We start from the raw sequence: 19,644 nt of genomic DNA on the forward strand, positions 1-19,644 counted from the left end.
GGGGGACGCTGCCGCCACGCGCGACAGCGCTCGCCGTTGCGGGTCGTCTCATCTACAGAGGACAACGAAGCCGCGTATTTAATTGCTGACGGGAAGAAGCAGAGAAGAGCCCGTCTGCAACTTACGGGAGAGGTACTCCCGACCGGGGGCGCAGGGTTTCAGCCTCTCTCCGCCGACACTGCCCCCGCCCCGTCCTACGGCTCAAGTGTCGAAGGGAATCGTCATGGTGACAGACGTACGAACGACGGAAGACGTTCACTTGCACGCGTGAAGCTGCCAAGACTGCCAGCCCTGCCAAGTGAACGCCGGGTTTACCGGCTCGGCTAAAAAAAAAGGCAAACCCGCATCTCTGTGCATGACACTGAAGACGAGGAAGGTACTCGAACTTCTTCCCTTCGCCTTTCTGCAGCCACACCGGCAGAGACTTTTACACAGCTACCATCACATTTTATTTGGAAGGGACATAAAAAGTCAAAATTCATTATTACCACTGGTGGGGGGGAAGCCTGTCTCCCAGCAATTTTATTTACTCTTTTCAAACATCAAAATGATTGCCACCGAGGAAGAGCAACGTAACCTGCTAAAAGCCAAGCGCTGTGCTCCAGGGGGTTAGCTTACCCCACTTTCACCTCCACTTCACAGTGTAGAACTTTCGAATCTACAGAAGTGAATGTCAGATTTGAACATACGTAATCAAAAGCATTAAATACGTAATTAAATTCTTGCTTTAACTAAAATGGTCTGGTGTCTCCAATTTTTTGGTGACGATTATTCTGGTATTACAACTGCATCATATCCGTATTCATATTAAAAAGCTCGGGGGGGGGGGGTAATGTAATAAACACAAGTCCATACTTCAGCTTGCATTACTCTACACATTGACAACATGCTCCGAGTCCCTTAAAAGTCACAGACTCAAAATAGGCAACGCCCACATGAATGCTAACCAAGGCGTTCATGCGATACATCATCCAGCAGTGACTGTTACAGCTTTGGCAAAACCCAGGCACTTCAAATAATCAGTACCTAAAGACAGGAAATCGTAAACTATCTACATAATTGCTTGCACTTGAAACAGACGTTATTATATATTGTAACCATATATTAATTTATGTTTACTGTATGATCTTGTACTGGTCCTATCTTGCCAGTACTATTTTACATGAGATTTCCAGTGTTAGTTCAGTTGTAATGAAATACTTATGTAAGATGTGCACAGTTTTTCCTTTTTCCCCTACAGCAGGTAATATAAAATTATTGTTCCCTGATCTATTATTCTCAGTCATTTTAAGTGTTCTGCTTCAGTAAAAATGTGTCATACATTAACTACACTATCACTTAAGTTGCAGAGATTCATTTTTGTCAAACTACACAAAAGGAAAAAAATGCTCTCAAGAGCTGAAAATGGATATGCAAGTCATTAGACTTACTGCCTCAGTATAATACTTTAATTTTTCTTGTACATCTGTGTGTGTGTATACACACAAACACACGATTTACGTAACTGAGTGAAATTACTGAGACTATTCATACTTAGTGAAGTTGAGAATACTGCATGCCTGCAGCACCAAGGCCCAGCTTCAGTTTCATTCACACAGGACACAAGGAAAGGAATTAATTTTATTATGTATGCCTTTTCACCTCTGTAAGTGTGACAGACAGACAACTATTTCAGTTTTCAAATGCATTAGTTTCTTAAATAATTTTCCAAGCATATTCTTAAGGAAGTTATTTCTTTTATAAGCCAATGCCAATGTTACAAGCTGTGTACTGCAAATGATGTTTTTGAGCACAGAGTAGGACAAAGAAATACTGGATTTACTTCACAGACCAGTCAATATATTAAATCTTAAAAATATGGCTCCAGTACAAATATTGAGAAAATGCTAGTATCTCTATAGATGGAAAAACAAGTGAGAATGAAGGAAGGGGGAGGGGGGGGAAGAGCATATAGCAAAATGTATTTTAAAACCTTAAAGACTATCTTATCTCCAGGACAAAGGGAACCCTTGAGCCACAGATACTCGGTTCTAAAATACTCGTGTCTTCTACTGAGTTAGAGAGACATCTCCATTTGCTGTCATCTACACAAGGAAATGCTTTCTGAAGAGTAGCCTCCTACAACCACCTTTTCAACAAGAGCAACTGAATCTTTAAGATCTTGAATATCCAAAAGTGGTGGGACTTTCAGAGCCATTATGCATTCTCACCATTTATTTTTGCCTGTGAAAAAACAAACCTAAGCACCTCTGAACTTTAAATTACCCACATTACTTTGATATAAGGAGAAGTACAACAGAAATCCCCGAGCATTCTCAACTTATCTCAACAGCACCTGGAAAGAGTCTGTAATCTTACTGTAAGGCTCTAAATAAAAAGTCATTCACAGCAGGAAGAAATACAACAACAATTTTTGTAACCTGAAGAAAGAATTATTACGGAATGAACTGTTAGTGCATTTATTATGTCAATTATAGAAGACAACGCTATAAATTCAACTCCATATTTGAAAGAATATGAAATAAAGGTTATAAAGGACTTGTATTAACACGGTCTGGAAGATCACCGCTAGTTTAAGAGTTTGATGTGGTTACCGAAGGCCTGACATGTCTTAGAACTGATAATAAAAATCCATCACAGCAAACAAATGGCTAACTTGTTGGCCTAAACTTGTTCACTGGACTAAGGATCATGCAAAATTTCTACGCAAGTCTAAAATTCAGTCCAAGCTGGAAAAGATAAAGGGTGTAACTAGTTGGAAGGCATACCTGATAAACTTTAGATATGAGGGAAAATAATGACAAGAAGTCTGCAGCGTAAAACAGATATAACTTCATATCTGCTACACAGAATTTCAAGAGTCTACCTAATATTAAATAGTAACAGCTCTTCCCAGGTCACTGGTTATAGACTGGCTGCCAAATACAGTCCTTTCTTTGTCTAGTCTTAAAAAGCAGAACAGTCATTGTCCCTTCTCAATTACCAGTAGCTTGTGTTCTCATTGTTCATAATGCTGCCACTGTGTGCGTTCCCTTTCCCATAATACAATGAAAAGTGGGTTTTTTTTAAGCAAGAGAGAGAGAAAGATACTATGCATGCTAACCTGACCTAGTTAAGCCAGTATTTTTTTTAATATCTAAACATCTACACAATTTCATCTTTCAAAATTACTCTTTTTCTACCTGGCTTGAAACAGTGTCCGACTTTAACTGGCTGATAATTTTATAGTCAGAGTATGACAGTTATTTCTGTTGTGAAGTTCAGCAAATTCCAAAATTGTAGTTAGTGAAATGCTGTCTCTAGTTAACTAGGTATTTTGGGTATTAGAGTACATAACATTATGAACACTTGTTGTCTAAACTTAGTTTTACAATAGCCTTATTTTCAATGACTAAGAACCCCTTAAAATGGCCAATTTAGTGCACAGAACAGCTCATATGTAAACAGCAGGTTTGTACAGCAGCTTGCTTTCCAGGAGATTTCATCACAGTAGTTATAGACTAAGGCCTCAATCCCAGAAATCCTCCATGCCCAAATAACATCACACATCTGAGTGCTCCCATTGTTCTCAGAAGGCACATACTGTTGTTAAGCATCACTTAGATGCATTTATCTTTGCAGAAAAGGGCTTTAAGTCCATTGTTCTAGAAATATCACTATGTATATGGGTGACACACCTTTAAAGCATACTGAGCATGAAGAAAGATACCTTAATCCTCCCTCCACACCTTATTTTTTCCCTTTTAAGGAGAGAGAAGAAAAACATTCAAGATAAAGTATCTGAAAATACAAGAACAAGTCCGAGATTAGACATATCGGATACACCCAGGGAAAGATGTTTTGAGGAGACAGAACAAGGCCAATGAAAAGAAGGGGAGTATCACAGAGGCATGACAGCCGAAATACCCAAAGTTGGAGGGAAGACGTTAATTCTGAAGCATTATTCCACTATTTCATGTTAAAAAGTAAGCTGGGTTTAAGGAAGACAGCCAAACATCTTGTTACATATAAACCAAACATATTTTCTCAATTCCTTCAATTACTTCGTTTATTTTAGTGACAGAATATGTAATATCACTGCACCAGGTAATGAAAATTAAAATCGTGTCTTCTATGAAATTCCAAATGTAAGACTGGGGATGCTGAATGGTTTCATCAAAGTAACAAGAGATGCCAAAAGCATGTCTGATAATTACAAATGTTAGTGTGACTAACGCAAAAGATTTTGGTGATTCTTAACTGTCATTTTCTTTCCTATTATTATTCAAAACTAAAGCTTCTCCTTCAGCAGAGCTAGAAGATAATGTTCTCTTGAAAAACACTATGTAATAGAGCACTCCTCAAAACAGCTACCATCTCCAACCATTCTGAAAAGAATTTAACTCATATGCACCCTCAGTTGAAGGTTGGGCATGGAAGCATCCATTTAAAACAGGGTGCCCAAAGAATACACAAAATGTCTCAAAACCTACTGTGTCTCATTCCTCTTCCTTCCATTCCTTTTCTTTCCAGCTTTATCTCCTGCCCTTTTCCCAGTTTATTCTTTCATTTACCCTTTTCTCAATCCATGTGGCCAAATTAAGCCCAGGTCTAATCCCTCTACCAGCCTGACTCCTCCTCATACTTAACTTGTCTCAGTTTACTGATCTTGCAGCCCCTTCAGTCTCACTCTGTTCATTCTACATAAAATCATACAACTTTCTCATCTGGGTCACACAGAGCCAGCAGTGGGAATGCTAAAGATGATAAAAGAAGCACCCACACCTTTCTCCCAGCTCCGGTACCCAGACATGGTCCAGGATGAAATAACTCAAAGATGCAATCACAGAAAAGGAAAAAAAAAAAAAAAGAAAAGAAAAAAAGAGAGAAAAAGTTCTTTTTTCACATAGCTTCAAACTAATATACAGTAAAAAAAAATTATTTTTAAAATCTTAAATTACAGAGTCCCAAACTTCATTCATCAGCGTTATATAGAACTCTGTGCTTGATCACAGCGGTGTTAGCAAAAGGCTCCCAGCTCTGTATCAAGCTATATACAGAAGACTCCACTAAGCTGCTTCCATTGCCACCTCATCAAAAGCCTCAATGAGGCACACAGACAATGCCAGGAAAAATTTTAGACCGAATATAATGTAAAAGCAGAAGAAAACAAATTTATAACATATGCTGTTGAGTAGTTCAAGGCAGATGGGGTTTAAACAAAACAGGAGTCAAAAAACCCCAGAGGAATGCGCTTAGCAGTAATACACAATAAGATTTTTTTCTATTTGCATTTTATTATACAGGAAAAAAAATAGCTTCTCAATCACAGTTTCTTTTTTCATAATCGTTTGTCTCCCACTTAATTTTGCTCACAATCATTTCATCCAGCAGAGAACACTTTATTCCAGGATCTAGCCTAATAAGCTGGCTTCTTTACTGGCCAACCACAGGTTCTTGAATTATACTTCTACAGTATTGTATAATTTCCAATGGTGCTTTTACTCACTGTGTAGACATGGAAGATGGTAACTGAAGTCAAACCCAACCAGCAAACAGAATGCAGCAGAACAGGTCATACAGCCGCAAGCATATTGTGTAATCAATTCTGAGACTGACTTCCCCCCAGGGTAGCTGAACCTTCACTGCGAACCAGTGAAATACGACTAAATGCTCGCCACTGCCATGCAAAACTTCAGGGCAGGAGAAGAAACAGACAGAAAAAAGGGGAAAGAATGAAATAATGATGCAACATTAACGCCCAAGACCAAAAATAAACTGGAAAAAACCCACAAGTGTTTGGTCCCTAAAGACTGCTTTGACATCTTGGCGCAAAACACTGAAGGCAAGACTAGTCTCTTCAGTTTTCTTTTCACTTCTTTCTGGGGCTGTCCATCACACCCTTCTTGATCTATAACCCAACGATGCTGGAAGAAAATCCTTGACATCAGACTACATATAGTTATCAGCTGTGAGAGGTGGGTTTTTTCCCTTTGTTTTCTTTTTTTTTTTTTTAATTGGTCAGTTCTACACTGACATTAAAAATATCTACTTTTACTGTACTAATCATGCAAGGAGGACTTGGAAACAAAAGCAGACTATTTTCTGCAAACAACTTGCTTTCTCTGATTCTCTAAGAGCCTCTTAACTACTTCCTATCTTTTTTCTGTTCTTTTTCTTTACAGGGTAGACTTTTACTAAGAAAGTCAGTCCTGCTGCATTTTCACCTTTGCATACATGTCCTTTCCTCACACTCCAATCTGCTAAAACTGTAGTTATAACTCATCAACAAGAAGATTTGGCATCCTTAGTAGGAAGGAATCCTGGCTTAGCAGCTTTTCTAAAGTTTACTTCTCCCTTTTCTAGGAGTAGCCAAAATTCTGCTACCGAGATCGTTCTGGTTTTCCTCTTTACCTAAATGCACATAAGGAAATAGGTTTTATCTGCCAGATTGCCCTTATTCTGCTTTCGGGTTATTTTTGGCCACTATTTTCAACTTACTGTTCAAAGTATGTGCAGGGGATAAAATTACAGCACCAACATGTATTCCTCCTTAGATATACTATATACATTAAGCTTACTTTATATCTTCAAGAATATTACATCTTCTCCATACATACATAAGCTGTGTGAACATAGTGCCAACAGCGATTTTGTATGTTGTTAATACGTAATACTATACTATGCCAGGCATATTTGAATTCCATGAAACTATGAGCTCAGTACTTGGTAGTGGTCAGAATAAGACTTGCTACTCTATTTTCATGACATGCTCATCTTCCAAATGCTGTGTGAAGTTCTGATCCCTCCCTTAAGTTACAGATACTAGAAAAGGTTCAGAAAGGGGCACTAAAAAGGATCCAAAGCATGGGATAGCTGCAAGGTCCCAATGAGCAAACCAGAAGTCCTTAACCTGGAAAAGAGGTAACTGTGGAGGGAAAGAAATAAGTAGCAATGGGAATCAAATTTTCACCATCTGTTCTAATAAAAGAGCTCTTGAGATAGTTATTGTATTAGAGGATCAAGACTACTACAAACGACAAGGGCAAGGACAAGAATAATTTTTTTTTTTTTTTTTAAATGAGCATACATTGTATACAAGTCTAACAAAACATAAGCTATAAACAGTTTGATACCTCACACTGGTGATTAATAAATACACCTGCTCACTGATTTGCTGTAATTGAATCACTGCTCTGATGCAGTTCTTTTTGGTGGGAAACTTGGGATTTTAATCCACGAGTCTTTCCACTTTCCTCTTGGAAGTGGGAGAGGGTCTACCACCTTTCACAAGGACAGCACTATGCTATCCATGTGTTAATCCTTGTTAGTTTCTACATGCATATGGCCAATGCATGATAGGCCTTATCAGAGTATGTGTATTTGGCAAGACAATCAAGTCATCCTAGTTTCAGGTCACCCTGTCCTAGTCTCATATCAAACCTTTTTGTATCAACAGTAGTTTCATTTCAGTAAGCTAATAATACCCGCTAAAACCCCTATGTATCAGCAGAAAGATTTTTCACAGCTGCAACTACCAAAAAAAAAAAAAAAAGAGCGCTTAAGCCTTTATGCTGTACAAGGGTGAGTGACAAGGAAGTCCATGTGTCAATCCACACTAATGCATAGGCCACTGTTTGCCTAGGCAAAACTCTGGCAGTTTTAGCTGTTCTCAGCAGTATTTACACCCGGATTTAGGTTCAAAATAAAGAAAAAAAGGTGGTTCTTCACATTAACAGCTTAGCCACATTTTGAGCTTGCCAAGGGATGGTGTGGGTGCTAAAGAATTGCTTCAAGAAAAAGTCAGTGGAAGGAAAATCCACTGATAAGGACTAAAACTCTAAAAACCACCACTTAGTTGAAAGAGGCCCTCGGCCATACAAAACTGCTGTACAAGTACTCAGATGAACTATCACTTACTCACCCTGTTCTTACTCTTCCTTAAGCACTGACTTTTGATCCCTGTCAGAGACAGGATGCTGAGCTAGGTGGATTTGTGGTTTGACCCAGCACAGCTGTTCTCGTGTTTCAGAGACATCATGATATCCTCTTCCAGAGTAACATTTCTGTTTAATCCAAGCAGATGAAAAGCTTTCACTTTAAAAGGTATTTATTAGCTGGTACACAAGAATATTCTCAAAGACAGAAAGCAAGAGTACAGCCTGACATCAATTTGGTTAAAATTGTATCTGCCTCCTTTGGCTGACTTGAGAGAACAAATCAAAGGTAAAATGAATAAATGAAATATTATTAAAGCTGTAGTGAAAATTGTTTATTTAGTACCTAAAGACTTCACGGTCATATTAGACTTAATTATTTTATTGTACGCTTCAGACTCTTCTTTCTACATACCTACATATATGCCATCACATTTCGTCTGCTGTCATTCCTTCATCTTACACTATTCATACAGCATGCCTGGGAGAAGGACATACTTACGATAACACTACACCAGGCTGTCAAGTCAGTAATAACTGCCTCAGCGGCATCTGTTAACAAAGCCAGTGTGCTTTAAGCACTTCAGCAGAGCTGCAGAAGGAAACCAACAAGATGATATATCAGAAAGATGGAAAGAATGAATTACTAGTATTACGATTCATCTTCTTCCAGAGTATCAGGCTGGAAATGCATATGCTTGTGTGTCTTGGAAGATGAAACCTAATTTTGTAAATACAACTTTGGCAGGAAAGACTGGTGAGACCATTCAAGGACTGTTGGTAGGGTTAAGTTCTAAAACCAACACAAGTCTAATATCCTATAAACAAGTCTTCAAAGAACTGACAATAGCATTTGTGAGAAATTGAAATGGTCAATATTTGTTTCTAAACATTTAAGAGAACAAGGAACTAATTGGTTACTAAAACTCTACATACACACTGCCATAATTTCCGTCCCTCAGAAAGTCTAATGCCACACCAATCCAATTACAATCTGAAGGCCCAGACTAACACTGTAACACCATTACAGGCTGTTCAACTAAAACAGTATCAAGTGAATTTTCATTTTGGACAATAATCATGTTTAAAAAAAATATAGATCAGAGTTCAGGAAAATGACTATCATGATGAAAAGGTAAGATGAAAAAGATATTTCAAACACCTGCAACTCACTCATTCAATAATAACATCCAATAACTAAGACAAAACATTTGTCCCCCTTAACCTAAAAATCTTCCAGTCAATTTTTTTGTTTTCTGCCAGGAATTTTGAAATCCTTGAGGGAAGAGCTTTGTTAATTAGCCCAGTTATCCATGTAAACATAATGTATAGCAACTTGTGTTCTAGATAGACAGACAAAATTAACTTCATGCATTATTAATGTAAAAAAAAGTAAAAGAAAACATGGTTCTGTATTGTCAGATATCCTGTGTTCAGCTGCATTGGTAGTATGGAGCACAGGCAATATATCTGCAGCTCTAACTACTATCCAAGAGAAAAAAAAGTAAATGATAACCAGTTACTGACAATTTAACTATTCAAAAGAAACTAGCTGTGCCTCATGCTTGCCCTTGCAATCAGAGCAAGTCATGTTATCTCATGCTTCAATTTGTACGGCATCATTTGAGAGCAAATGTGTTACTTACTGTCCTGGTTTCGGCTGGGATAGAGTTAATTTTCTTCCTAGTAGCTGGTACAGTGCTGTGTTTTGGATTTAAGATGAGAACAATGTTGATAACGCACCCATGTTTTAGTTGTTGCTAAGCAGTGCTTACACTAGTCAAGGACTTTTCAGTTTTCCATGCTCTACCGACTGAGAAGGCTGGAGGTGCACGAGAAGCTGGGAGGGGGCACAGCCAGGACAGCTGACCCAAACTGGCCAAAGGGACATTCCATACCGTGTGATGTCATGCTCAGTACATAAACTGGGAGGAGTTGGCTGGGGGGCAGTGACTGCTGCTCTGGCACAGGCTGGGCATCAGTCGGTGGGTGGTGAGCAATTGCATTGTGCATCACTTATTTTGTGTATTCTACTATTATTATTTTCCCTTCCTTTTCTGTCCTATTAAACTGTCTTTATCTCAACCCACTAATTTTACTTTTTTTTCCACCCGATTCTCTCCCCCATCCCACTGGGAGGGGGGAGTGAGCGAACGGCTGTGTGGGATTCAGCTGCCTGCCAGGTTAAACCACAACACTTAAGAACAATAATGAGCCCTTTAATGCAAATATTGCTAACTTGGAAGACAGGTTGTATGTAAGTTAGGAAGGAGATATGTCAAACTGTCATAATGACTGTTCAGTCAAGTCAGTTTTATACCACATGCAAGGAAAACGCAAACAATGCCAATGGTGCAAAATTACTCTAAAGACCCTCCTTCATACCAGCTGTAGACAACAGGAAGAATCTGTTAATGCAATTTCCACACATAAAGAATGTAACAGGAACTTAACTTATTTCCTGCATAAAGAACTTATTTTATTCTTTTCTTTGTATTCTTTCTTTTCTTTATAAACAGCGATAGCTAAATAGAAACAAGCATACATATGAAAGGACATTCATGTGTTGTTGGAAAAGATAACTATGTCTAGTTCTTGCTTGAACAATTAACCTCCGACGTGGTACAAATTTCTGGATGATACAGAACCACCGGCACTTGCTGAAAATCACATTCTGTTCCTCAAATAATGCCATAATATTAGTTCACTATATCGTATTTTTAGTATCAGTATTTAGGATGCTGAAAAAGGATTGTTTTGGTCTCTCACTTTAGGCGAAGGACTCCAGCTCATGGGTAGGGACAGTTTAGGAGAGCCGCTGTGTTTTACTACACCATGACCTGTTGGCATGTTCTTTTTTTTAGTGGCACTGCTATCACTGCAAGGAGATAGTGGCGGCTGTAGCAGCAGCTTTTGAATTACCAGTTTACAGGTTGTCATATTAAGGTTAACTATTGCCAATTTTATGTTAACACCATATGCCAGACTGTAAACTGTCTCTACACTGAAGTCACAATATAAGCAACTAAGTTCCTTCAACTGAAGCAGGAATCACTATAGCTATTGAAAAGAACGCCAAGCTCATTCAGGACTTAGACTCCCACAGACAGATCAAAGTACCTTGAGATGTAAACACCAGTGAGATCATTTGTTTGCAAACCATCTTTACTACAAATAAGGTTTAATCATCTGATTTCAGTCACTGCCTTGAAAAATTTGCAGTCTGACAACATTACAAAAATCCACCTCCTGCTGAGCTTGCCCTACACTTAAATAAAAAAAATAGCGAGAACTGATGCAGTCCTCTCTTACATCGTATAAACAGCCCTCAATTCTGAGTAAAATTAGAGACCTCTCAGTTTCACCATGCTAGTTGGCTAACCCTGAGTCATAAAAAGAAAAAGTTTGAACTTTTGAAGAGACTTGTTACACCCTTCAAGGCCAGCCAGTAGCCAAGAATTGTCTCTCTCTCAAACTTGAGACAGGCAAGTCAAGCCAATGCTGAGAGGAAAAGAATGGATTAGACATTTCATCTTCTCATTCATATTCCCCAGTTAAAATATTAACGTGATAATATATTTCAGTTCTGGAGATTTCACTTCTGTTTAGAAAGAATTCTTTTTTCCTCCCTGTTAAAATGATGGAAAACAATAAACTATCCTAGTGTGACAATTGTTAAAAAACTAAATAGTATAGATCTCCTATAAAATTTAAACCAGTAAGTATTAGCTTATATGACTTAGCTATTAAAGAACTGATAGCTTCTCAATGGTAAGTATAACGTGTTTAAATTGACCTAGCAAGAAGCAAGGCAAACAGTCTAAAAATAAAACATAGATAAGTCATGATGAAAATCATATCCACAGATTGCATACATGAAAGTACATTGCACATACAAGTATTGGTAAGACATCCTCCCTACAAAGAGGCAAATACTTCTGTTATCAGTATAACATCACCATACTTCTCATTAGACAGCAGTTCAGCAAGGAAAAACACTAAATTCGGTACTACAGAGAGATTAGTTTTGATAAGCAACAAAAGCAAGTTTTGACCAAAGCTGACAGGCAGTATCCCTTCTAGGCAGGGGTTGGTGCAAGGCATCCAAGCCTCCACATGCATAGCAGTGTAATTATTTAGCATGTTAAAACACACTATGCTCAAAGAATTTACAATTTCATGATACCTACACTTGTTCTCCACAATGCTGCCAGTAAAAGCCTGAAATTTATGCAAAGAAACAGCTACTGGAGAATGTAACAGACATATGATATACTATATAAAGTTATAATTACTATACATGTATGTTTATGTATGTATTTAGTATATAATATTACATATTCACAATTTCTGTATTCTTCTCAGATGACACAGTGCAGGATAGGTAACATACACACTTTCAGATGGTGTTAAGAGAAACAAGATTGTTGTACAGCATTTTTTTTTAACATAACAGTAAATCCCCCATATGGAAATGCACAAAGCCATTCAAATTGCAAATCAGAGATGACACTAAAAAGGCAAATCTCTATCAACTAAATATTAAAGATACCCAAAAGTCTAGGTGACAAGACTTTCTGAAGACGGGTTCCAGTTAACATCCACTTGTTTAGTTCCATATAACATAAAAGATTTTCCCACACGGGACAAGTAGTATATATCATTAGTATTCTTTCCCAATATCATCCAATTTCCACATGCTTTCAACAGAAGGCATATTCACCATTGAATAACAGCCTCAATGGCTTTGTAAGCCTCAGTTAAGCACTTAAGTATGAGTGCTAATGTGAATGGCAGTACCGTGCAGGCTTTATAGAACTGCTGTCCTGACAGCCAAGGGACTTACCAAGCCTACTGAAATGAGCAGACTTCCTCCCTTAACTTAATGCCCTCTGAATGAGGGGGAAAGACTACAATTACTTGAGAAATTCCATATCGTTAGCTTTTTATCTGCATAATATATGTGCAGTTTATGGTTCAATTTTCATTGAAAAAATGAAAAAAGATAATTTATTAATCCTTCATTTTCTCCTCATTGCATGGTCTTAATTTTTTAAAATTTTAATTCTATATTTTATTATATAAACTGTAAAATTGTGACGAACACTCTATTGTCCGCGACAACTTACGCAGACTGTTCATGTCTGTGCTCATCTGTACTCCAAGCTTACATTCTACAGCTATGCAGCTTTCAATTTAGCTACATTATTTCCACAATCATTTTAAGTACAGATACGTTATTGCCATTTTGATCACGTTGCTAAGAAACAGGCTCATAAATTCTTCCAGCCCTACAGACTTAAAACACAAACTATATGTTTAAATAGGGCTCCTGATTTTGGCAGGATTCACCAGCTAAAGCACAGAGCTAGACCTAATGCCTCTGCATTCACATCATGCTCTGGAGGGCCTGCAGTGTTGAAAAGCATGGGATCTTCCAGTTACCGGGATGGTCCTGCCCTTCCTCAGGAGGTGGGACAGATTCTGTATGGTGAATTCATCTGTACTTACACTCAACAGAACAAAAATACATTAAGAGACGATTAAAGGATAGGGTATTTAAATAATAATAATTAAAACAAACAGTTGATACTAAGTGAGTAACAGAGGGGCACATGCAGTCCAGCAAGAAAGTGCTTGTTTGGTCTTGTCAATGAGATTTGCTGAATTAAAAACACACAAGAGAAACCACCTTACACATTTGGAGACCTAAGGAATGAGAAACACAGATGTTCACCTCCTGCATGTAAGTTTATTTAAAACTTTTTTGGAAGTATGTTATTATCACCTTGAAAAGAAGATTTACACCAGATTCTGATCTATTGCTAAGGTATTTACTATGATTTACTGTACAAGAAAATGTTTTCCATGGAGACACATAAATCACCATTCACTTAAATAAAATAATAGTGCTTATTACTATTGCTGCCTCTTACCAAGAGACCAGAATTGTGGCAAGCAGATACACCATTAGCAAAAAATTCAACTCCCGGCAAGAAAATACACTAATATTTATGTTGCAATGCACTTTCTAATACTTCAGCATTACAATGAGATAGGGGCTGCTGGCATGTGCAGCAATCAGCATTGCTTTTGACAGTGCAAACAAAACCACCACCTCATCTGTTTGGACCCAATTTACGGATCTAATTTCACAACAAGCAAGGGGCAGAACACTGGCTCTGAAACTATTTATTTTACTGCAAATTTATTTCTCCTTAAAGCTTGAAGTGATGGAGAGGATTTATATAAACAATAACCAGAGTAGCTTCAGACTTTCAGTACAGGTTGCAAATATTATGTTAGATAAGCAAGGCACTCACTTTATTAAAAGTGCCAGATATTCAGAACAAAATATCACACATGGAAGCCAACTGTTTGCTTAATAATTTCCTAACTATCAAGTGCTTGACTTCATCATGCTGGTGTTCTCTAAGTAACTTGGCAGAAGGAATTTTTATGTAGATTGAAGGTGTTCTGGCTCGATACCTGTATTGGTATACAAGTTAAATAACTGCATATTCAAGACATATCTAATTAGACAGAAGGAATACAGATGAGAAGGATGCTTATAATGATACGACACAACTATCTAGTACAATGCCAACATCCAATTGCTAAGTGTGGCAAAGGGAAAACGCATGAAGAAAGAGCCTCTGAAGGGATGAAAGACAACTGAATGTTAATGGGGGAGGAAAGGATGATAAAACAAAAGGCTGAGTTTGATTTTAAACAAAATAAGAGGAAGTGACAAGAGTATACATTTAACCAAGTTTACTATCTTACACACAAATTGTTTTCTTTCCCTCCTGTTCCCCTCTTTGACCATTGCTAAGAGAATGTTAATGCTTTCACTCCGTTAACTGCTTTGTTAATTAAAAAGAAAAAAAAAAAAAGAGGAAGAGCTTCCCAGTTCTTTCTTCTTTGTATTACTTCAGTACTTTTATTAGTGCTCATAGTAACAAGTTTTCTTTGCAACTTTTCACCTAGTCAAAAGTTCAGCTCATATGGTGTTTCCTGTTGCTTCTAACACCTCTACTTAGAAGGTTTTTGCTTCTCTTTTACAGATCTGAAGCTAAATCAAGCAGAAACAGATTTCTCCCTATAAGTAACAATTAAAAGAGACTGCTAATTTCTGCCCCAAAGAAATATTGAAAACTTCCAAAAGCCTGCGGCAGCTAAGAAAGACCAGGTAGCTGCAGAATAGCCATCCTTCCACTACTTGACAGCAAGTTTGTCATTTGCCAGAAGTAAGTTAATATCTACCCTGTATCAGAAGTCATCCCATACAATGTAACTGTTAGGCAAGCACACAGAAAAACGTTCAGCCACTTTCAGGTTTAAAGCATCCCTCTGAAGGACAGATTAGCTAAAGAGAAACATTAATTAGTTATGAAAAAGGGTTGGTTCTGTTTATGAAAAAGGTTGGTTCTGCTTATTAAAAAAAAAAACAAAAAAAAACAATCAAAACCCACAAAACCACAGAAATACAACCCAGAGAAATTTTTAAGCTGAAAGTAACGTTAACTTACCAATCGACGCATCACCATCCAAGAGATTATCATCTTCAGAGGTCTGAAAGTCCATAATTACACCTGCTCCATCTAAAAGCTCCTCATCGCTGCTTGCACTAGTTATACTGTTGTAACTGTTTCGATAATAGCCTCTATGAAACAGCTGCTCAGACTCCATTTAGCTGCTTTATAACCTATATAAAGAAAATGCGTTATTTTCTATTTGAATATGCACAAAAGACTGAGAAGTTTATATCAAATAAAACAAGTATATTTCATGCTTTGGGGAAAAAATATTAAGATCACAGTACTGTAACTTACAAAAACCATAGCAGTAATACAGAACATTTTATATATAGAACATTTTACACAAGTCTTTAGTGATTTTTAACTGGATGATGCTTCCTCATCCCCTTCCTTGGCCTCTCCTTAGTCCAACATTATCATCATGAAAGTATTTCTCTTTCAGTACAGGTGGTTGGAATGTGCACGCCCCACGCACATGAATGTGCATTGCACCATGGAGCTGGTGCAAAATCCACCCAATGTTAAAGTTAAAAAATGAGTTTCTTTAGCCGTGGTATCTTTGTACTATGCCTGCTTGGAGCGAAACAGATGGCAGGCTAAAGTTGTAGTCCCCTGAACACAACTGTTCACATTCTTTTGCACAGAAGAACAAAAATATAAAAGTGGAAACCAGTTCAAATCTTTGTGTCCACATAAAGCTTTCAAAAGCCTTACCTATATGCCTTTTGTTTGGTTGTTGTTTTATTTTTCAGCACAATGAGGTATCAGCAACACATGCTTTTGCACATTTGGTATTACACTAATACATTAGTTTTCACAGGCTGAGGCCAAATCCTCCTTTGCCTTGTAGAGTTAAATCCACAGAAATAACTTTGTGATTGGGGTGGGAGGGAGGACAAGATGTGATCACACCTTGATTCCATGCTCTTCTTTATCCAAAGGAAGTCTTGTGTTTGTCATTTCTCAAAGAAAACATTAACATACAACAGCCCAGTATACATTCTTTCAGTAATAAGAAACCTCATTCCCTCCAAGCAAAGGAGATGCCCCCCCAATCCACCTCCAAATCTTTTCCTTACACCCTTTTTCCTCTGCTTATCTGCAAATTCTGTAACTATTCACTGTAACTGCTACAAAGCTATATGCGCTGTAACATCCAGCCAGCTGGCAGCAATAAAAACAGGTAACAGGACTTCCAATTCAGATCCCTCTCCTCTACCCAGCCGTTGAGCCTTGTGAAGTATAGCCAAACTGGCTGGCCAATATGAAGAGTTACTAGCAGAGGTCAGACAGACAGCTTTCCTGTATTGGCAAACAGCTCAGCCTTCTAAGTTACCTAGAAGAAGGGATGAAAAACAAAGCAACAAAGTTTGCTGGGTAGCTGCAGATGGAACTCTCAGCACTGCGCGGCTGGGTGATAACATGAGATGAAGTTCTGTACAGATAGATATGAATCACATCACGTGGTGAGGGGGCAGCAGAACCAATCCCAACTTGCCTTATAAAGCAACGGGCTCTGACCCGACTACTACCATTCACAAATGTAATAATAAAGTTACAAGAAAGAGCTCAGCATGCACTAACAGTCCCCAGAGTAATCTGATACGAGAATTATCAGTCAAGAGAGAGAGAACATCATTTAACTACTGTATAAATCCACAGCTTGTCCACACCTTAAATATTTTACATAGTGCCAAAAGTCCAAAAGGATTATAGAAGAGCTGAAACAGGTTACAGGAGAGCACAATGACGATGGAGTACAAAATAGCTTTCCTTTTACAGGGCAACAAAATGGATGAGGACTCTTCAGTCTGGAAAAGATGTAATGTAGAAGACGACACAACAGATGTCAGCAGAATCACAAGCAGCATGAAGAAAGTGAAGAGCATCTGTTGTTCTTCAGTAGTCCCTACGTGTCATAATGAAAGAGGTGAGGTGACAAGCAGAGAAAAAACGGCTGGTTCTTCACAGAGCATGTAGGGAAGCGGTGGAATTCTTTACCACTTTGCAGAAGTATGCAATGGTTCATAAAGCAGCCTGACATTCACAGAAGGAAAAACAAAAACCTATCAAAAGCTATTAAAGACAACATCCTCTGGTGGAAATGCTGGAGGCTAGGAGAGCATTCTGAAGACGTGCATATGCTTATTCTGTTCTTACACTCTTCCCTAGAGATCTGCTATTGGGCAAGACAGATCCCTTTGGCTTTACTCATTCTCATTTCCTTAAAAAAAATATTTAGAATATTTACAATTTAAAACATACTCTCTCTTCAAATAAATTTCTTCCATTCATCTTTATGTGAAAATTCTTCTTGATCTTCTACCATTTTACAGCCACTGAGAAAAGCTTCTTAATGGACAGCCAAAAAATTTTTTACACTGCCATATTACGAAGCATATCGTATTTGAAAATACAGTTCCCTTTTATCTGGAAACAATGGAAGCATCTCCATTTTTTCCCCAAATAGATCAGATCACAATTTATAATTTATTCAGAAGCTTTTTTACAGATGAAACTGTTTAACAGATACCAACTTTTCACACAGGGTAATTTTTGGCATTCCCTATAAAACAGTACCTACAAAGAACATGCCCCCAAAAAAGTGAGATCACAGTCTAACTATTTCATTATTATGCTCACAGAAAGTCCTGTTAATATCACTCTGCCAGTACCAGTTTAGTACTATCATACATGGAAGCCACACAGCACAGCTGAAGTGAGACATTGGGACTTCCTAAGTGCTACCACTCACTGCATCGTTCGTCACCTTCCTCCACCTGCTCTATGCACCAAAAATTATATTCTAGACTCTCATCTGCCAACTGGCCTCCTGCTTGAGTGAAATCTTTGTTACTTTTACATTCACCTGATCTTTCCTACATTCTGATGAGGTTTGCAAGGAGACAGAAAACTCTCCTGCCTTGTCCATAAAAGTAGCGCTAGAAGATGAAAAGCACAAGACACAAACACCTCCCTGTAGCACACTGTAAGTTTCAGTCTATTGTGTTCTCTTCCTGTTGTATATCTGACTTTTGTTAATAGTTAATTTTTTTCACTTATGTAGTAATGTGTATTAGAAAGGAGAAAACAATTAACAAGCAAGAGAAAGACTACCGTTCAGTTAGCAATCACAGAGTTGTTTGTAAATGTATCAAAACAAAAAAGGTATTACTAATTCTGCGTAAAGCCCAGGCCTCTAAATTCAAAATTCAAACTGCTCCAAGAACTCTTGAAGATCCTCACTGTTAGTGTGCAAAAGTGAGAGTATCTCTCTTGTAAACCACAGGCAGAAACACAACTAGCAAAAGCAACTACTTGAGCTCAGAGGGAATTGATTCTATAATGTTAACAGACGCAAGTTAAGGAGGCATGAGTAGTGAATTCTGTTACTAACACTTTGTTGTTATGTTTGATGCATACTGAGGGCATGGCTAAAGCCTGCTTAGTCTTTTAATTATTGTACCAAGTTTGGAAGCCACATACACACTTTTCATCTAATGAAGACATTTTCCTGTAATAGTCTCAACAGAAATATTTATTACAGTAGAAAGGTGGAACATTGTAAATGTCTCTTAAAAAAAAAGAGGTAATTTTCTTTATATTAAATTCTACAGCTTCAGTTAATCTTACTACAAACCTGCTGTTCAGAATAAGAGAAATAACTCTCCCTTTGGATGTCGTCTTAATCACTTTAGAGGAATGTCAGAACAGTGGATTACAGATATTAAATCTTCCAATAACAGAAAATGCTTTCAGCCTGGTCTACAATGGAAGAGAAAGTTTCATCAATTAGTCTGCAACTGACAAACAAAACCAAGAGACTCTCCAGAGCCAGACCAAGCATACTGCAAAGAATCCCTGCATCATCTCTGCACAAACATGATTCCACATGCCAACTCCTCTGGCACATACATGCCTACAGTTACACGATAGGCATGATATTGCAGGCCTTCTCTTCTTGTTTTGAAACACTATCTGCCTCCTGCTGCAGAAGTATTGCTTTTGACAGGCCTCTCCAACAGTCAAGCAAAAGCGGTAACACCAAAAATCATTAATTTTGAGGACCCTAACCAAGATTCTTAAGAACTGTACATTAATTCTCCGCGTTCCCAGAGAGTCAACTACCCCAGCTGCTTCATATCTGACATTGTTACAGATACTGCCTCACAGCAGCATGCAGCAAT

At 37.9% G+C, this 19,644-nt stretch overlaps 1 protein-coding gene across 2 annotated transcripts in view; it reads right to left on the bottom strand.

Moving 5' to 3' along the window:
- Positions 1-15,624, bottom strand: part of CLCN3 (chloride channel, voltage-sensitive 3) — a 58,951-nt gene extending 43,327 nt beyond the window's left edge. For both annotated transcript variants that reach the window (XM_009330701.1, XM_009330704.1), the window contains exon 1: positions 15,449-15,624. In XM_009330701.1, coding sequence (XP_009328976.1) covers positions 15,449-15,608 — 160 coding nt within the window. In that variant the 5' untranslated portion in view covers positions 15,609-15,624. The remainder of the gene's footprint in view (positions 1-15,448) is intronic.
- Positions 15,625-19,644: the final 4,020 nt, after the last annotated feature.

The sequence above is a fragment of the Pygoscelis adeliae genome, unplaced genomic scaffold (genome assembly GCF_000699105.1).
Source record: "Pygoscelis adeliae isolate BGI_AS28 unplaced genomic scaffold, ASM69910v1 Scaffold167, whole genome shotgun sequence".
In the NCBI taxonomy this organism is placed as follows: Eukaryota; Metazoa; Chordata; class Aves; order Sphenisciformes; family Spheniscidae; genus Pygoscelis; species Pygoscelis adeliae.